The 19,488-nt window shown below is 34.3% G+C and overlaps 1 protein-coding gene across 1 annotated transcript; it reads left to right on the top strand.

Annotated features, from left to right (window-relative positions):
- Positions 1-14: 14 nt before the first annotated feature.
- LOC128229298 (electron transfer flavoprotein-ubiquinone oxidoreductase, mitochondrial-like) lies at positions 15-18,290 on the top strand. Its single transcript, XM_052941137.1, has 14 exons — positions 15-66; positions 4,334-4,453; positions 5,201-5,353; positions 6,088-6,164; positions 6,862-6,943; positions 7,477-7,595; positions 9,014-9,091; positions 9,882-10,094; positions 10,738-10,809; positions 13,466-13,609; positions 14,512-14,680; positions 15,445-15,627; positions 16,244-16,465; positions 17,209-18,290. The coding sequence occupies exons 1-14, from the start codon at positions 24-26 to the stop codon at positions 17,370-17,372; spliced, it is 1,839 nt and encodes a 612-aa protein (XP_052797097.1). The 5' UTR covers positions 15-23; the 3' UTR covers positions 17,373-18,290.
- Positions 18,291-19,488: the final 1,198 nt, after the last annotated feature.

Genomic DNA, 19,488 nt, shown 5'->3' with positions numbered 1-19,488 from the left:
AGTGTAGGTTTTTAGAAAACAAGATGGCTTCTATGTTGCGGCACCTCAAATATTGCAGACGATCGGGTAAGATTTTTGTGTCTTTTTGATAGTACTGATATTATTATTGAGCATAAATGGATGTTTGATATATTTTTCTTCAATTTTGATTTGTGAATGTCTCTTGAATCATTAAGAAAACGAAGTTATTGGGGATCTAAAATGTTGACAGCCAAGGTCAGTATGTGTAACGATGACTTACATAAACAATGTAGTGTTATTATTATTAAATATGGACAATTGTTGAGAGAAGTCTATCTTAATTTTGAAGAAAAACTCTTAAATTTATTTCCAAAAGGATATGTGACTGTCTCAAAATATGCAAGAGTCTGAGGTGGAATAATTTATCACACTCAGCTGTTTTAAATCACAACTGGATAAGTTATGGGCACACAAACGTTTTGATCTAAGTGATGTGTATTAAAATCATCAATAAATTCATCAGTAAACAATCAGACCGGAGTGAATTCATCAATATTTTCATTGATAAACAATCAGACCAGAGTGGAGATTTGCACAGAAGTAGTCTAAAGGGAATCCGAGTCAACTCGGCCCAATTACCTTTTCGGCCTGGTCCAAATTGGCTGTGTTACCATTTCTGACTGGTCCATTTCAGCCTACTTTTTGTATTGTTATTATTATACTCATATTCTTTTGTGAATATGTATATTAGACGACAGTAATGTTGTATATATTTTTTCAGACACTCTATTTCCTCTAGAGACAAAATGGAATCAGAAAGAATGAGAAATATGATGTATTGAAATATTTATTTCCGAATCTAATATACTCTACTGCAACCAACACACATTAAATAATAAAACATAACAATTATTGTTGATCTCTACAAAATCTGCAAATGTCATCATCACATCACATCCTTACACCATAAATCCCTCCAACAGTTTGGAGGAACTGTGATGTTTTTAGTGTTCCTTCCAAATACTGTTCCCAGCATTCGTTGATTGACTTGTCCATCTGCGTCAATCTCTTGGAGGATCCACGATCCAAATCACCGCCATCAACTGCTAACTTGACTAAGTACTACTGTTCAGTAATTAGGTAAAATAATTAGCTTTAATTAGTTTAAAAACATCATTAACATCCTTTGAAATTTTCAATTATTTAAGGTGTTGTCCGCGTTCATTTAAACACTCTCACACTTGCACGACTCTAAATAATTGCGCCAACTTAGGTGTGAACAACTTAATACCGTAGACACTTTCCTTTCAAAAGTAGGCCGAAAAGGACTAGGCCGATTTGGACCAGGCCGAAAAGGTAATTGGGCCGAGTTGACCCGACACAGTCTAAGGGATCAACCAGCCTAAAGCGCTAAACATTTTCCTAGAAGACACAAGGTAGACACAAGGTAGGTAGTTATCTCAGATATCTGCTTATAAGTTATATCTTGCTTTCGGGCTGGTTCAGTATGATAACATGAGTCATACCACTACGAAGTAAAACCAGATTTGGAAAGTCAGCCAGTATATGCGTTATAAAGTTACCTTTTTTTAGTTATATATCCTTTTTATACTAGAATTTAATGACGACCCCTAGAATAATACATGTTCATTAAGGGATTCTGCTTATCCCTATTTACTATGTGAAGGATTTGCCATATCAAAAATTGTCAAAAGTCTGACTGTTTAAAAAAGGTTAGATAGATGGTGAACATCTAGCATATTGGCGTGTGAATGGCGTGAAAACAGGCGGCAGTTTATTAAAGACGGGTAAGTGGAAGAAGCCAGGAATATGTATTTGTTCAAACTCGTCACATTAAAGTTTGACTTTCAAATGGACGTTCCAAATCTGCCTAAAAGTTTTAAATTTCCAAAGACATCTTTTGGCACTTGAAAAAACTGAACACGGGGGGCATTCAACTCCCAATGGTTCCAAAGTCACTCGTGGCTTCACTATGAAGAAGTAAACTGTGCTTATTTGTTATTTAACATACATTGTGAGACTGCGCATATATATATTTAAAAGTAAATAAATACTGGCGTTTATAATAATTTAAGATTGCGCAATAATTAACATGTCGCTGTTGCTCTTAATGTTATTTTAACCGAAGAAAGGTTAAGATTAAACATGAAAATAAAACCTGAACTCACTGGAAATCGAGTCTTTCAATGCTTAAAACTGAAAAAAATCTCGACTGGAGGGGACATTCTCCCCATCCCACCCCTTGTATGCACATGAAGCATAGATATTTTTATTATATATATACCTATCATAAACCTATATGCAATACATATCGCAAAATATGGTAGTCCATATATCACCCTAAATAATGCAATTCAGCCGTACATTTGCCCTTTAAGTGATTTCACCAGTAATATATAAAAGGGTTATTGGTACTGCATTTTGATCCAGAATGTCATATTTGACTCTCCTTGAATTTTGCAGATACTGATTTCACCTGGCTTGTGAATACAATAGCCCAGATCAAAATACAGATTGAATCACCGTCATCCTATTGTTGTATTATAATTTACAATAAAGATGTAAATATTAGGGATGCAAACGAATATTCGAATATTCAATCAAACGTTTGGTATTCGAATGTCAAAATCTGTATTCGAATATTCGAAAAAAAAGTTCAATAAAGAGAATAAAAACACTTTTGCCTACAACACTATTGTTGTTTATAAAGTTCGTTTGTCATGTATTTACAACGATTGGCCTTTACTGCCAGAGGTGTGAATGTGATGACAATCCACTAAACACGGGTCATAATCATGTCATTTAGGGACATATCGTCGGGTACTATAAAAAGTCCCCCTACTTTTAAATTACTGGCTAGGAATCGGCTTAAGAACCAATATGTTGTCATGGCTGCAAATTAATCTGCGCAAATCGCCGTGATGATGAGAATTATGTTGTTACGTATGCGTGCTTTAAACTGTGTCCAAGCTTCGATACAATGCTCGTGCTTTGAAATGTAAATGTATAGTACAGTCGAAACTCGTTGGCTCGATATCTCATGGCTCGATATCCTCGTTGGCTCGAACCTAATTAAAAGGACCGATTTTTATTTACTCTCATATAAATTTCGATTGGATGGCTCGATATCTTGAGGGTCGATATTTCTCCACGCTCGAAGTCGTTTTCGCGGTCCCAAACAAGAATTTCACACTTTGATTCGTTTGCTTGGGTCGATGTCATTTTCGCGGGTTCAGTTAAGAATCTCACACCTTGATTTGTTTGATTGGCTTCATTTAGCACAAGGCGCTAATCGATTAAAATTGCTTGACTGATATTATAATTATTATCGAATTTAAATGGTTTAACAGTTTGAATAAACATGCCATCACTTTAAGTTCTGTCTCCAATTGTTATCCATCCCTAAATAACTATGCATTTTGAAATAACTTTTAAGGTATGTTTGTGTTACCCACTTTTTACAATTGCTTGTTTTCGCATAAATGTATTTTTATTATAAATAAAAAAATAAAACGATATTTTTTAATAATCGAATAAGTCATATTACGAAATTTAGGATGCCTAACTATGCCCAATAAATACTCTTCCTTCTCTTGCGTAGATAGCGTAGCCAATAACAAACGAGGTAAATAAGACTTTATGTAACAAATGAAAAAATAACATTCTGTAAGCAATCCCGCTTGGCTCGATATTCTCCAGGCTCGAAGTACTTTGGCCGGTCCCTAGAATATTGAGCCATCGAGTTTTGACTGTATAGTGTTTTAGGATATATTTCCTCTATAGTTGTACAATAGATGAGTCAAATCCACTTATGTTTTCATTTTATTATTTTACTAGTTCCCGAGTTGGTTTGCGTTTTCCAGAGTTTTCCATAGTTATACTTAGTCAGTTTAGAGGTCAATCTCAGAACGAGGCTATTACGGAAAGACCCTATATTGACGCAAAACAATATTTGACTAGGAATCCATCTAATTTCACAGCGGAATTGAAATTATTCGATTTTATTGTTTGTCTGTTTATAATGTATTGCTTTTTTCGTCCTGAAAATGGATATTTTCAAAGACTCATTAAGGGAAATCAGGGTCCGCTGCGCGCACTGGCTACGATAAAGTAAAGTAAAAATGCACCGGCTATTACTGCAGCAAATAATAATAGTAGTTTACTTCATGTTCTAAAATTTTGGTAATCGAATATTCGATCGAAAGAATTACCGAATATTCGAATATCAATTTTGCCATTCGTTTGCATCCCTAGTAAATATCCATGTTTGGTAGACAATAACAAATTCAAAAAATGGCTATAAAGATGAATTCAATTATTGAGCAAACTTAATTTCAACTCTTATTTCCAGTGATAACAGCCCTTCAGCAATGTCAGGCCAGGCAGATGTCGCAGTTTCCCGACTCCTGCTTTCCACAGATCACCACACATTACACTGTCAAACCCAGGGAGAACGATCCTAGATGGAAAGGTAACATACCTCTGTGGAGTTCATACATTTACTCATTTATTAGAAATGGTCAGTCTATGGCGATTTCATTAATTAAGCTTTTTTACAGAATATCAAGGGCATATTGTCGCTATTTTCACAAATCTGAAGGCCCTGGCCCCATTAAAAAAAAACTGGAAATAAACACGGAATTGTAGACAAGTTAACTTAAAGAAATTTTTGCTTTGTATTAGGGTGTTGACTAAAGATTTATGGAAGGGATTAAAGATTTTTTGCTATGTATAAGGGTTTATGGACGGGTGCTGCATCCTGTATTTTTATGGTAGCAGCCTTTTGCCCTCATGGTGATCAGCATTGACACCCTTCTGCCTTTATGGAATTAAATGACAAAAACTGTCAAATCTTTATTTTGTTTTGATTAAAACTTATAATATAATTGTCAATACATATATAAATTTTTGGCAGTTAAAACATGATATTACTTAATTTAATTAAACAAAATTCTTAACATTTTCTTTCAAATTCATAATGTTTAAATTATTTACAGTTGTATACAATGTACCCTTTTCTCCCTGGCACTCTGTTCCTTTTTGCAGCACCCTGTCCTTTTTAAAATTGTAGTTAAAACCCTATATGTATATGTTAACATATAGGATATGATACATTTAACATTTTTATAACACACAAGTAGTTATAAATTTGAGGCATAGATGCAAAAGCTTCAGCTATCCTTGAAATGGTGTACATTCAATTATTTCTATCCATCAGACATAGAAATGGAGCGTTATGTTGACGAGGTGGATGTGGTCATTGTGGGTGGAGGCCCAGCAGGACTGAGTGCAGCCTGCCGTCTCAAACAGCTTGCTAACGATCAGGGAAAGGAAATGAGGGTCACGGTCGTGGAGAAGGCTGCAGAAATGGGTAAGTTGAGTAGCATTGAAGGTCCCTAGAAACTTAAGGATGCACTCTTACTCCCAAATAAGATGTACCACAATTGTTTTAATTTTATTGGAAAGGATGATTAAATATCGAAAACAATGGTTCTTATGAAAAATACTGTGTTTAATTTGAAAGAAAACATGGTATTCTACCTTATGAGACAATAGTTGATCACTGTATATCTTCGAGGACCCACAAGTCATTTAATATTTGTGCATTTTCAGCTATTAAATACATGGTTACAATCTTGTTATCAGTAATTAATATTTTCCATAAATGCATTATTTAGTAAATACTGGTAGTTAAAGGTTTATCACTCATAAATTTTGAGTGATAACCTTTAACTAAAATTTATGTTTGTTATACATGTGTATGTATTGATTTTAAATATGAGTATCACTTTAACTGGAGGTGAGGTTATGAGGAACTATCAAAGAACAACATCTTCACAAGATACATACTGATTGCAGTTCGGAAATATCAATTGGTTTAAAAGTGAAACCCAAAGCACTAGATATTAGAACAACTGAATTGCATTTTTCATTGTTCATTTAATCAATCTTTTTTATTATACAATCCTGAATTGTCTATATTAGGCCAATTTTCTACTTGGAAAAACAGGTTAAAGTTATTGTTCATAGTTAATAAGTTATGGTTATTTTTAATTATGAATAAGATCATACTTCTAAGGTCTCATTTAATTTGGTATTTTTAAGGTGGACATATCCTGTCTGGTGCTGTTATTGAAACAAAGGCTCTGGATGAACTCTTCCCTGATTGGAAAGAAAGAGAGGTAAATGACAGTTGCGTTTGTTATCGCAGTACTACAAACATTATTTTATCTACCGTTTTCACTATCCCCCAAAAAATACGAAATACGTTAAATCACCGAAATACGGATAATTACCGAATTACACAAGAAAGATATCGAAATAGGCCTAATAACAAATTAATTGTTTTTGATTTGATATATGTTATAAATGCCTCACCTACCTTAATTTTTCGGCTCCATTTTGACATTTTTCCGCTGCGTCCTATCTTTTGTATTAAGGGTTTTTACCCGTTTTCTCACCCTTTTTTTTTGCCTGCGTCCTATATATGCTAGCATCCTATACATAGTATAATATGGTAATATAACTGTAGATAAAACGCTAGGATAGATAATATTGCTGGAATTCAATTATAAGAAAAAAAATCAGGTATAACCTTTGAATACTATGTTAATAACAGAGGGATATAAAAAAACTGAAACAATTTATTCCAAGTCCATATTATGATCTACAATATGCATGCCCTAATTTTTATCCCATTCTGGGGAGAGTAAAAGAAATAAACTGGGTACTATCTATGGTAAAAATTAGTAACAGCTATATCTGCTAATGAATAATGATTGGTAATTGATTCTTAGATGGAATTTATACAAATCTCTGCACGATAAATCTATATAAAAGAGAAATGTTATTACATGTTTGTATTTCTGATTGTTGTAGGCACCCCTCAACACACCTGTGACAAAAGATTCCTTCAAGTTTCTTACAAAAACTGGCAGCATTCCAATTCCAATGGTTCCTGGTACGTACACATAGTTGTCATCTTTTTAAGTCGGGCCCTTAGATATCTTGATCAATCTTAGAACTAAAGTCCCTTAGAAATGAAAAAGCTAAGCTCATTTTGTTTGGTGTAAATTGAGGTATTTTCCCTTTATTTATACATTTGAGATTTTTAGCAACAATAATTTTAAAGATGACCATGATAAAGTAGGTTTGGGTTTATGAAATCAAGTTAAAACAAATAATTTGACTCAATAAGATATATGAATATTTTGAGCAATTGGGGCCTTAGGTTTGGACATAACCTTTGTGGATCTGCACTGTTGTTTTCATGGGTGAATCGTTTTAAAGATATTGATATGAAACTTGGTACAAATGCCCATAAAATTTGTAAGCATATTTTAGCAAGTCCCATGATTTTGCTAGAAAGCTTTGTTAAACTGAGAGGATAAAAAAAGTTTCAATCATTACAAAATCTTTCTTTTAGTAAAAATATATTTATCTAATGAGCTTTTAATTTTACTTGTCTGTGAAACTAAAACCAATGTTTTGTAGGTCAGCCGATGAACAACCATGGTAACTACATTGTAAGACTGGGACACTTTGTACGCTGGCTTGGGGAGCAGGCTGAACAATTGGGTGTGGAGCTGTATCCAGGCTGTGCCGCCAGTGAGGTAAGCCCATACTTGTATATATGGTAACCATTGTAACTAAATAATGAGATTGGGTCACTTTGTACACTGGCTTGGGGAGCAGGCTGAACAACTGGGTGTGGAGCTGTATCCAGGTTGTGCTGCCCGTGAGGTAAGCTCATACTTGTATATATGGTAACCATGGTTACTACATTATGAGATTGAGTCACTTCATACACTGGCTTGGGGAGCAGGCTGAACAACTGGGTGTGGAGCTGTATCCAGGTTGTGCCGCCAGTGAGGTAAGCTCATACTTGTATAAATGGTAACCATGGTTACTACATTATGAGATTGAGTCACTTCATACACTGGCTTGGGGAGCAGGCTGAACAACTGGGTGTGGAGCTGTATCCGGGCTGTGCTGCCCGTGAGGTAAGCTCATACTTGTATATATGGTAACCATGGTTACTACATTGTAAGACTGGGTCACTTTGTACGCTGGCTTTGGAGCAGGCTGAACAACTTGGAGTAGAGCTGTATCCTGGCTGTGCTGCCAGTGATGTAAGTTACTATATGTATATATGGTAACCATTATAACTACATTATGAGACTGGTTCATTTTGCAAACTGGCTTGGAGAGCAGGCAGGAAAAAGAGGTGTGGAGCTGTATCTGGGCTGTGCCGCCAGTGAGGTAAGCTCAGACATGTATATATATGGTAATTATAGTAACTACATATTGAGACTGGGACACTTGGTGTGCTCGTTTTGGAGCAGGCTGAAAAACTGGGTGTGGAGCTGTATCCGGCTGTGCAGCCAATGAGGTAAGGTCATTTATGTATAAATGTTAACCAGGGTAACTATATTGTTAGACTGGGTCACTTTGTACGCTGGCTTGGGGAGCAGGTTGAACAACTTGGTGTGGAGCTGTATCCAGGCTGTGCCGCCAGTAAGGTTACCTCATACTGAACATAGGCCTCTGCCGTATTGAATAAAAAAAAGAGAGTGGCAAATCGGTCAAAACAGTCAAATAATCAAAATAAACATTGCAATAACATTAATGGGAGTACCTCCAACAAGCTTGAATCTATACCAATATTTTTTTTTAACTTGACAAACCTGAGCTCAGTGGTCGAAATAAGCACAAGCCCGCAAGCCCTGCACTGATAAAATGACACCCAGGCTTGCTCAAATTCTGAATTTTATATAGCAGGGCTTGTTCAAAAATATGATTCCATGCAATAGTATAAGAATTCGGGCTTGTTCATCCAAAAGTCTAATTTCGAAGACTGTGAGCTTGTGGCTGGTTCTAATTTCAAACACTGGTACAAGATTACCGGTAAAGAATAAAAACCATGAGCAGTTTTTCTTTTGTTATAAAGAGTTTTAAGTATTTATTATTTATTGTTTATGATTTTTGATAGAAGCTAATGACTGTATCCAATTATGTTGTGATGTTTCAGATTCTGTATAACGAAGATGGCAGTGTAAAAGGAATAGCTACAAATGATGTTGGAATACACAGGGATGGTTCACCAAAGGTAAGGAACCAGGTTACAGTCTATATTGAATCTCTTCTGTGACATAGACAAGTAATTTTAGCTTGTTTGTGTTTTGAAGGGAATAAGTATTGTCAGTGCCTTGGTGTTGTCCATGTTGTGAATAATCATCAATATTGACCATTATTTGATATAAACATTAACTTTGGTACACAATGTTCACAATAACAATGTATTACAATGATGCTTTCCAGTGGCTCATAGATTTATCAGTGATATAAAATTGATATTTCACTGTTTTAAACAGTGAATATATCAATTTGATATTTTTCATTGTTTTGAAATTTAAGCTCGCTCTCGGTTCCATATCAAATGTCAGCGCCCACATGGCTGGAACATAATTTCAATGGTGTCATTTACAAAATGACATTACGTATGCAAACAAATTGGCAAGTTTTTAAATAACTTTGAACCTCGTGAGCACCAAAAGTGGATATTTCTCACTTGTCTATGCCACTCGTGAAATATAAGTTTTGTTGCTCACTCTGTGAAATATTTTACGATCTTACACTGAAACAAACAGTTATCCTCTATGTTGAGATGTGAAGAAAGTTTCAATACTTTAAATGAAATTTTTGTTTAGTAATGCTCCTTGATCAAATAAGAAATTTGAACGAATGTTGGCATCTGCTTGGAGTAAACTCTTATTTTATTTATTTTACAATGTTATAGAATTACATTTTATTAACTGAAGTCCAATAACACATTATGTAATCAAAACACCATTTCATTTTTTTGTCTTGATGAAAATGACTCTTATAAAACATTTCAGGAGACATTTGAGCGAGGTATGGAGCTCCACGCCAAGATGACCATTCTCGGCGAGGGTTGCCACGGTTCTCTGACCAAAGACCTGTACAAGAAGTTCAACATGCGTGAGAACTGCCAGCCTATGACATACGGTATCGGGGTGAAGGAGCTCTGGGAGATCGACCCGGCCAAACACCAGCCAGGATATGTCATGCACACTATTGGATGGCCCTTTGTGAGTTGTCTCTCATTGATAACACGTAAACTGGAGGTTAAGTACTGGTAGTCGTTGACTATCAGTACTTTTAAATAAATCTTTGTTAGTATGATGAAGCAAAATACTTCTATATTTTAACAATAGTAAATTAGGAGAAAATAGTAAATTAGGAAAAAACTAGACTGCATTTTGAATCAAAGTTTTTTTGTTGGTAAAGCACAATTTTAAGAGAGATTACATATTCATCAAAATACTAAAAGTCATTTACAATGTTTTTAATATTTGCATCATAGCTGAATCATTGCGCAAGTTAAAAAAATATTAGAGGACACAAGTTACAAGCGCAATATTTGCATGTGTTTTTGGTTCCATATGTAATCATCATCTTTAAAGATACAGCCTATATAGAGATTATAGGTAAAAGTACATGGAATGTTTATATTTATATGCATGTTACTCTAGATCTTTAAAAAATGCCAGTTAACAAGGCAGTTTTTGTCAATTGTCAAATCACTTATGATTAATGTTAAAACAATAAGCTATTATCTATATTTTTTCATTTACTTAAGATTAGTACTAAAAAACAGTGCTGATATTTAAAGCAAAAACAGCTTTGTTTTGTCACTTGGAATTTATGTATAGTAATTGTGCTACTTTTCAGGACAAGAACACTTATGGAGGCACATTCATGTATCACCTGGATGATGGCCCACTTGTAGCTGTTGGTCTTGTGGTATGATAATCACTTGTTCTTTTTGACATTGTTTTCTTTTTCCCTCATTGACATTTGAACACGCACCACATCATGATCATGCATTTCATTTGAAATGAGCCATAAACAAGTTAATTTTAAATTGTTTGTCAATTAATATACTTCGGTTTCATAAATGTAATGAATCTAACAAGGAGATGATTATGAATAAATTAATTTTTTTGAAGTATGTAATGCATAAAGGAGTTGTTTAGTTAAGTGGTTATGATGAATGTGCATGAATTCATGTTGTTATCTAATCAGTTACTTCATATTGTGAACAAGTGTACATAGTAAACAGTATAATGTGGTTATGAGTGCAAAACGGCACATACACATATTGTTGACTCAGGTTTTAGTTTTAATGATAGTGTAAGTTGCTAGTTATTACTGTACGCTTTATAACAGTGTAAGTTACTAGTTATTACTGTACGCTTTATAACAGTGTAAGTTGCTAGTTATCACTGTACGCTTTATAACAGTGTAAGTTACTCGTTATTGCTGTAAGCTATATAATGATAGTGTAAGTTGCTAGTTATTACTGTACGCTTTATAACAGTGTAAGTTACTAGTTATTGCTGTAAGCTATATAATGACAGTGTAAGTTACTAGTTATTGCTGTAAGCTATAAAATGAAGGTGTAAGTTACTAGTTATCATTGTACGCTTTATAATGGTATAAGTTACTAGTTATCGCTGTAAGATGTATAATGGTATAAGCTATTAGTTATCACTGTAAGCTATAAAATGACAGTGTAAGTTACAAGTTATCACTGTAAGCTATAAAATGACAGTGTAAGTTACTAGTTATCACTGTAAGCTATAAAATGACAGTGTAAGTTACTAGTTATTGCTGTAAGCTATATAATGACAGTGTAAGTTACTAGTTATTGCTGTAAGCTATATAATGACATTGTAAGTTACTAGTTATCACTGTAAGCTATAAAATGACAGTGTAAGTTACTAGTTATCACTGTAAGCTATATAATGACAGTGTAAGTTACTAGTTTTCGCTGTAAGCTATAAAATGATAGTGTAAGTTACTAGTTATCATTTTACGCTTTATAATGGTATAAGTTACTAGTTATCGCTGTAAGATTTATAATGGTATAAGCTATTAGTTATCACTGTAAGCTATAAAATGACAGTGTAAGTTACTAGTTATCACTGTTAGCTATATAATGACAGTGTAAGTTACTAATTATTGCTGTAAGCTATATATTGACAGTGTAAGTTACTAGTTATTGCTGTAAGCTATATAATGACAGTGTAAGTTACTAGTTATTGCTGTAAGCTATATAATGACAGTGTAAGTTACTAGTTATCGCTATAAGCTGTATAATGACAGTGTAAGTTACTAGTTATCGCTGTAAGCTGTATAATGACAGTGTAAGTTACTAGTTATCGCTGTAAGCTATAAAATGACAGTGTAAGTTACTAGTTATCGCTGTAAGCTATAAAATGACAGTGTAAGTTACTAGTTATCGCTGTAAGCTTTAAAATGACAGTGTAAGTTACTAGTTATCGCTGTAAGCTATAAAATGACAGTGTGAGTTACTAGTTATCGCTGTAAGCTATAAAATGACAGTGTAAGTTACTAGTTATCGCTGTAAGCTATAAAATGACAGTGTAAGTTACTAGTTATCGCTGTAAGCTATAAAATGACAGTGTGAGTTACTTGTTGTCGCTGTAAGCTATAAAATGACAGTGTGAGTTACTAGTTGTCGCTGTAAGCTATAAAATGACAGTGTGAGTTACTAGTTATCGCTGTAAGCTATAAAATGACAGTGTAAGTTACTAGTTATCGCTGTAAGCTATAAAATGACAGTGTGAGTTACTAGTTGTCGCTGTAAGCTATAAAATGACAGTGTGAGTTACTAGTTGTCGCTGTAAGCTATAAAATGACAGTGTGAGTTACTAGTTATCGCTGTAAGCTATAAAATGACAGTGTAAGTTACTAGTTATCGCTGTAAGCTATAAAATGACAGTGTAGGTTACTATTTATCGCTGTTAGTTATATAATGACAGTGTAAGTTACTAGTTATCGCTGTAAGCTATATAATGACAGTGTAAGTTACTAGTTATCGCTGTAAGCTATATAATGACAGTGTAAGTTACTAGTTATCAAGATTTGTAATGGTATAAGCTATGAGTTATCACTTTTAGCTTTAACTGAAAGCTCTATAATGACAGAGTTAGTTACCACTTATCACTGTTAGCTTTATAATGGTATAGTTACTAGTTATCACTGAAACCTGACAGTGTAAGTAACTATATTCATTGTGAGCTTTATAATGACAGTGTAAGTTACAAGTTATCACTGAACGCTCTATAATTACAGTGTTAGCTACTTAATATCACTGTTAGCTTTATAATGACAGTGTTAGTTACAAATTACCACTGTGGGCTTTCTAATGATAGTGTAAGTCACATTATAATGATAACTTGTAAGTCACTTTATAATGATAGTGTAAGGTACTAGTTATCACTATAAGCTGTATAATGATAATTCTTACTATGGGCTTTTATAATGATAGTTTACAGTCTCACTATGGGCTTGAAAATGTATTAAAACCAGTAAATCATTCAAGCAGATTTTAGAATTAGTCACTAAAACAGGAGTATTATCCCTTTCACAGGTTGGTCTTGATTATGAGAACCCGTACTTGAGCCCCTTCCAGGAACTTCAGCGCTGGAAGACTCACCCGGCCGTCATTGACACATTTAAGGGAGGTAGCCGGATAGGCTACGGGGCGCGGGCACTCAATGAAGGCGGTTACCAGGTGAGTGGAAATGCAAAATGTGGAGTGTGAGTGTTTGTTATTATTAAACAAGATTCATAAGGGTGTGAACTGGTCTAGTGTTATAAGTATCTGCTTCTCACCTAAGAGATTGTGTGTGGGTAAGATTACCATCAGGGGGCTTCTCAATATAGACACCGGTACTGGGTTTCTACCAACAGTGTTTTTATACCATTTTGTGAATGGAGATAGCATCCTGTGAATTGTAAATCCAGGGACAAAATGCCTAAAAGTGTGAATTTACCATGGTACTCTCAAACAAAGAAACAGAGCAAAGCCCCCTATAAGATCCTTGGTTTGAAGAATTTTCAGAGAATATGAGTTAAGACATAATTATGCTAGCTGACAAGAGTTGATTTTTTTTTTAGTTCAATTTTTGGTAAACAAGTATACTTTTTTGAATTGTGAATTGAAAGAAAATGCTGACCGAGCAACCTGACTCGAGTGCCATTGTAAGAGTAAGAGTAATAAGGTTTTGGCTTTTGTTCCAATCAAGCTAAAAGAAATAAGTATAAATGAATAAGTAGCTGTCAGTTGTATGTAATTACTTGAATGATATGATGTATTTTAAAGTCAAAATTCTCCTATCATGAATAAATGGAACTTAATGTAGTTCTTTTCTGTTTGAGTGTGACTGGCTCTCTTGAAAATGTACAGCTGTGAAATTTAATTAACTTGGTTTAATTACAAAGTACAATTATTAGTATCAGTCGACTTCAACATTCTTTTCCAGCTTAAACTTATATAACTTGAGAAAAAAAGCAGCACTTTTTTTTCTGAAAGGAAATTGCTTTAGTTTGATTTTATACATTAAAAGTCGATGAGTTCCCAGCGCCCATAGACTTAGTTTTTATCCACCATTTACCTTTTCTGGACTGTTACAGTCTATCCCGGACCTGACCTTCCCAGGCGGCTGTGTGATCGGGTGTTCTGCGGGCTTCCTGAATGTGCCCAAGGTCAAGGGCACCCACCTTGCCATGAAGAGTGGCATGCTGGCTGCAGAGTCGATATTTGAGAACCTTAAAGAGGAGAACCAGGCTGACACTTTACAGGGTGAGATATTCATTTGCATGAGTACTCTATTGGCTGTTATGTTAACAACTTAGATTGCAAACAGTGTCATAAGATCTTTGTAGGTTATTTTGATATATTTAATAATATAAGTGTCATCTAGTCAAAAAACATTCAACAAAATATATTAAGATAAAAAATCTCAATAAAATATTGAGTGAATGTCACATATTAAACAGAGCATTATCCTTGCAAAATAAAAAAACTTACATAAAAAGACAAATGCTTTTACATTGATATTATGATTTCTCAAAAATATTGCTTCGAAAAAGCAATCATATGATGCATGTGTTGATAAGGTGGCCCTTTATTCATAAGTATGAAATCATACACAGTCATGTATAAACTTTGGCTATCTAATTTACAGTTTTTTTTTAATGTAAACGGTGACACATTAAAGGCATTGTCCGTCAATCCGTCGGGTTTTATGCGAACCTGTTGTAGATTTGTCGTGCAGGGAGAGATTTTTAAATAACTTGGCATATAGGTTTGTTACATAAAGATGCGTGTCACGTGCAAGACCCACATCCCTACCTCAAAGGTCAAAATCACACTTACTTGGTTACCTCTAACAGTCTAACTTAATCACTCCTTACACTTTAGGTAAACCATCATGGGGGTCTGGATGACATTTCAGGGGCATGAGTCAATTACTGTGACAGCTTTTTTTCTGACTGTTTACTGGTATTTTAGCTTGTGCTTATTTTAATTCCTGTTAGCCTATTGTTCCATACTGTTCATTTCAGCCAAGACCCCATCAATGTACCAGGAGACCCTCAAGAATAGTTGGGTATGGAAGGAGTTGTACAGTGTTAGGAATGTCCGTCCATCCTTCAACACCCCCCTGGGGCTGTACGGAGGGGTCACATACACAGCTTTCTTCTACATATTGTGTCGCGGCAAGGAGCCATGGACACTCAAGCATAAAGGTACCAGTAGTTATTATAATTATTAGGTAGTTAACAGGGGTGAAAATCTATCTCGGGTTTCCAAGATGAATGTACAACAAAATACAATAAGGTCATGAATTTATTAATTAAATACTAAGAGTTGCAGAAATAAAAAAAATTCTTTATTGTCTTGATATATTACTGACTAATAATTCCAGCCAAACCATTTGTTACAAAATATATCTTAACCAAGAATAAAAGATTTAAACTAATTGGATACTACATTCTAATACTTTGTTCAAACATAGACTGCCTTTCTCTTATAACAGACTTATGGCAGTTAGTTTTGTTGCATCAATAAGCTATATTCTGATCTCCTTATACTAAAAAAATCAGTGTGTTCCATTAAGGTTTCAAAGTATGAAAGCACTTTACCACATAATTTTTAACACCCCTTGTAGTAGTTGTTAAAATTGATATGTTAAAATTGATATAAATTCACATTAATTCAGATTTTAAGACAGATTAAGGTTGTCCGTTTTAATCTGATTATCAATTTTAAATTTAGCCCCATTATCTATGGTTGTCCTTTACAATCCAATTATCAATAATGAAATTAGCCCATTTATCCAACACTAGCTATCACTGATTTCAGGTGCTGATAATAAACATCTCAAGCCAGCCTCAGAATGTACACCAATAGAATACCCAAAGCCTGATGGCCAGATAACCTTTGACCTCCTGTCATCAGTGGCTCTTACGGGCACGAATCACGACCACGACCAGCCACCCCACCTCACATTGATGGATGATACAGTTCCCGTGAAAAATAACCTTGCCCTCTATGATGGGCCCGAGGGGCGATTTTGTCCTGCTGGTGAGATTTTCCTACCTTGTACTTTAGTGTGTATAATATGGGGCTGATTGTACAGAACTTCGTTAAAGTTAACAACCTGATAAACAACATTGTTAACTCTAACAGGTGAAATAGTTTATGATGAGCTCATATAGTTTTAAACAAATAAAGTATAGCTGAAACAGTTGTCACAAATCTTGTTAGAAATACTACAGATCAAAAGTGTGTCCTTGAAATTTTAAGATTAGAAAGGATTTTTTAGTTAAAAATGATTATATTAACAACATTGGTAACTTTAACAATGTTCTAAATAATGGATTCATGGGGTAGAAAATATAAACAAAAAACAAATTTAGTGAGGGGGTGCAGAGGTATTGACACTGTTGTCTGTATGGACCTTCTCATTGTTTAACACATGAACAAGTTGCAATCATTTTACGAGAAACAAACTATGAATAAATACTTTGTTTGGATCTGAATTATCAGTTCAAGGCCTAAAACTTAATTGAACATGGAGGGGCTGGTATGCAATGAAATGTGTTGATATGCAACATCAGTTAGAAACATTCTGGTAAGATGCTTGAGACATTTGTTAAATCTATTGTCAAATGTTTATAGAAATGTATAAATGTCATGGTACTCCAGTTAGCAGTGGAGTACCAGTGGCTTCTCATCAAGGTGTCTAATGTTTTATAAGTTTGCTTTAGAATGGTTGTAATGAATATAATTAAACTAAATGTCAAAATATCCTGGGTGTTTTGCAGGTGTATACGAGTATGTTGAGACGGAGGATGGGCTCGGGAAGCGACTCCAGATCAACGCCCAGAACTGCATCCACTGCAAGACTTGTGATATCAAAGACATCACCCAGAACATTAACTGGGTTACGCCTCAGGGAGGGGAGGGGCCTGCATACAATGGCATGTGAGGCGATGGTGTGAAATTCAAGAGAGTGGTGCATAATGAACCATTGTCATAAATAACTCATTTCTGCTCAGATGGATGGATCGGATATGTAACAGTGATATTGTGAAGCCCGGGATCAAATTATTCAAGCAGCTGCAAAGTCTTTGGTCTCATTCTAGGTCGCAGTCCAAATACAGTATACACACTTTGTGGCAAACTTCCCAAAAATATAAACAAAGGTGTAATTTGTGATAAAACTTTATGCAAATAACTGGTTTTACTTCAGATCATCTTCAAAATCAGCTGGGATGGAAAAGTTTGTGTTATATGAATGCCTTTGGCTATATAAGAAGTATCAATGTTATATTAAGAAATATTTAATCAACAAAACTAGTGTATAACAATGGTGATTTTTAAGCATGTCTGCAGCAGTTTCTTGATACTGGTAGGTAGGTGCATTAGGGTGTTTGGTGTTATATTTTGTGTGCTGAAAATTAGTTCCCTTTTTTTCAAATTATTTAAAAAATAATTTCTGATATTGAAAGATATGTACAGGGTTTAAGTCATTGTTAAAACATATTCAGATAGGTAAAATTTTAATGATAAAGGAGGGCAAGGCGTCAAGTCCTAAGTCATTCACATTTTACCTAGTATGTTCTCATTATATTAGATTGTTACCTGTTTTCAGCAGATGTCTGTTTGTCAAGTTGTATAACTACTTAATAATTAAGCTCGGTGCTTATTAAAAGCTGGTTTTAATCTGAATACTTTATTATGTAATAAGTGTGTTTGGTTTATGTTAAGAGATTATGTTCTTAAAGGTATATAAAGTTGACAGTAGTTGTGTATGAGAGGATTTTAACTGTTTTGCAGTTAAAAATTAAATTGTTTATATAAATTTACATATGTCATGTTTGAAATAAATACAGATTGAAACAAACACAGGCTTTGTTTGGACCTTGACGATCTTTTAAGAGGAGTGTTATTAATTGAATCATTGGTTGTTGTTGTTTTCCAGACATTTTTAATGCTAAAAATAGAGCCGATATTGGGCTGTATTCCTAATATAAAAAAAATCCAAAAAAAATCCAATATGTAAAATTAAAATTCCCAATCAGAAATTCTTAACTTCCAACAGAAGTTTATTGTTGTTTAAGTTGTAAAAGCCCACAAATAAATGGTTAAATAGAGCATTTTAGTACATTCAAGTTACATAACGTGTTAACCCATAAAGTCTAAATTCCAAGAGTATAGTTCATTTTTCCTAAATACTGTGCATTGAAACTTTTGCTAGTTTGAACTATTAAACATATCATTGTAACACCTGTGCTGGGAGTGCACACCGGTTACGTCGATAATATTGTCCGCCTTCTAACTTGAGCATTTCTTCTCTTGAAGATACCATATGTTTTGACATATCTTAGATGAGTTTAGTAACCCATGTAACTAGCAACATTGCCTCAGTCACATCTGAGTTATAGCCTTTGAGTATTCAAATTGGGAATAAATGGACTATTTTCAACTGTATTTCTTAGAATTTTCATGGTTATAAGTAAAAGTTAGATAACTCACATTTTAACAATTAAAAATGGGCAGAATGAGCAAAGCAAACGAGCCCTTCTTAATCATTAAAATGTTACTTAGTAATCAAATACAACCTCATTGGCTTGCATATCGTCAATGCAAAATCTTATGCAGGGATTGTGTATCAAGGGATGAGTGGCAATAGGCGGACCATTAACACCAGTGAAAGTGGAAAATCTTATTGATTAAGCCCAGTACTCAATGATTACCTTTCTGCAATTTCATAGGCTGAAAATGTAATGTTTGTCCATTAGCGCATCCAATTATCTGTTTATAACATGTCTCAGCCTAAATTTAGAGCAGCATGGAAAGGTGTGGTCGCATAGCATCATGCTTTTACATCAAAGGTCCAGTTTACATTAAGTACAATGCTGTCCAGAGCTTTAAAGGACTAGCTTAGAAATTATTGAATGCAAAGTACATTTAATCTCTTTTACGAAGCAATACAATAAGGTTTAATATATGAACCAGACCATGAGCTGCAAAGGTATGTTATTACATGACAGATATAAAAATGAGTTTCTAAATATGATTTATATACGGTAGATTTACCA

Source organism: Mya arenaria, chromosome 3, assembly GCF_026914265.1.
Source record: "Mya arenaria isolate MELC-2E11 chromosome 3, ASM2691426v1".
In the NCBI taxonomy this organism is placed as follows: Eukaryota; Metazoa; Mollusca; class Bivalvia; order Myida; family Myidae; genus Mya; species Mya arenaria.
This window is presented reverse-complemented; position numbering and strand designations above follow the sequence as displayed.

Bases quoted from the DNA above. Each gene is read 5' to 3' on its own strand.
- LOC128229298 (XM_052941137.1), top strand. From the start codon at position 24: ATGGCTTCTATGTTGCGGCACCTCAAATATTGCAGACGATCGG. The intron at 7,596-9,013 runs GTAAGCCCATAC...GTGATGTTTCAG, and splicing joins CAGGCTGTGCCGCCAGTGAG to ATTCTGTATAACGAAGATGG. The intron at 16,466-17,208 runs GTGAGATTTTCC...GGTGTTTTGCAG, and splicing joins GGGGCGATTTTGTCCTGCTG to GTGTATACGAGTATGTTGAG.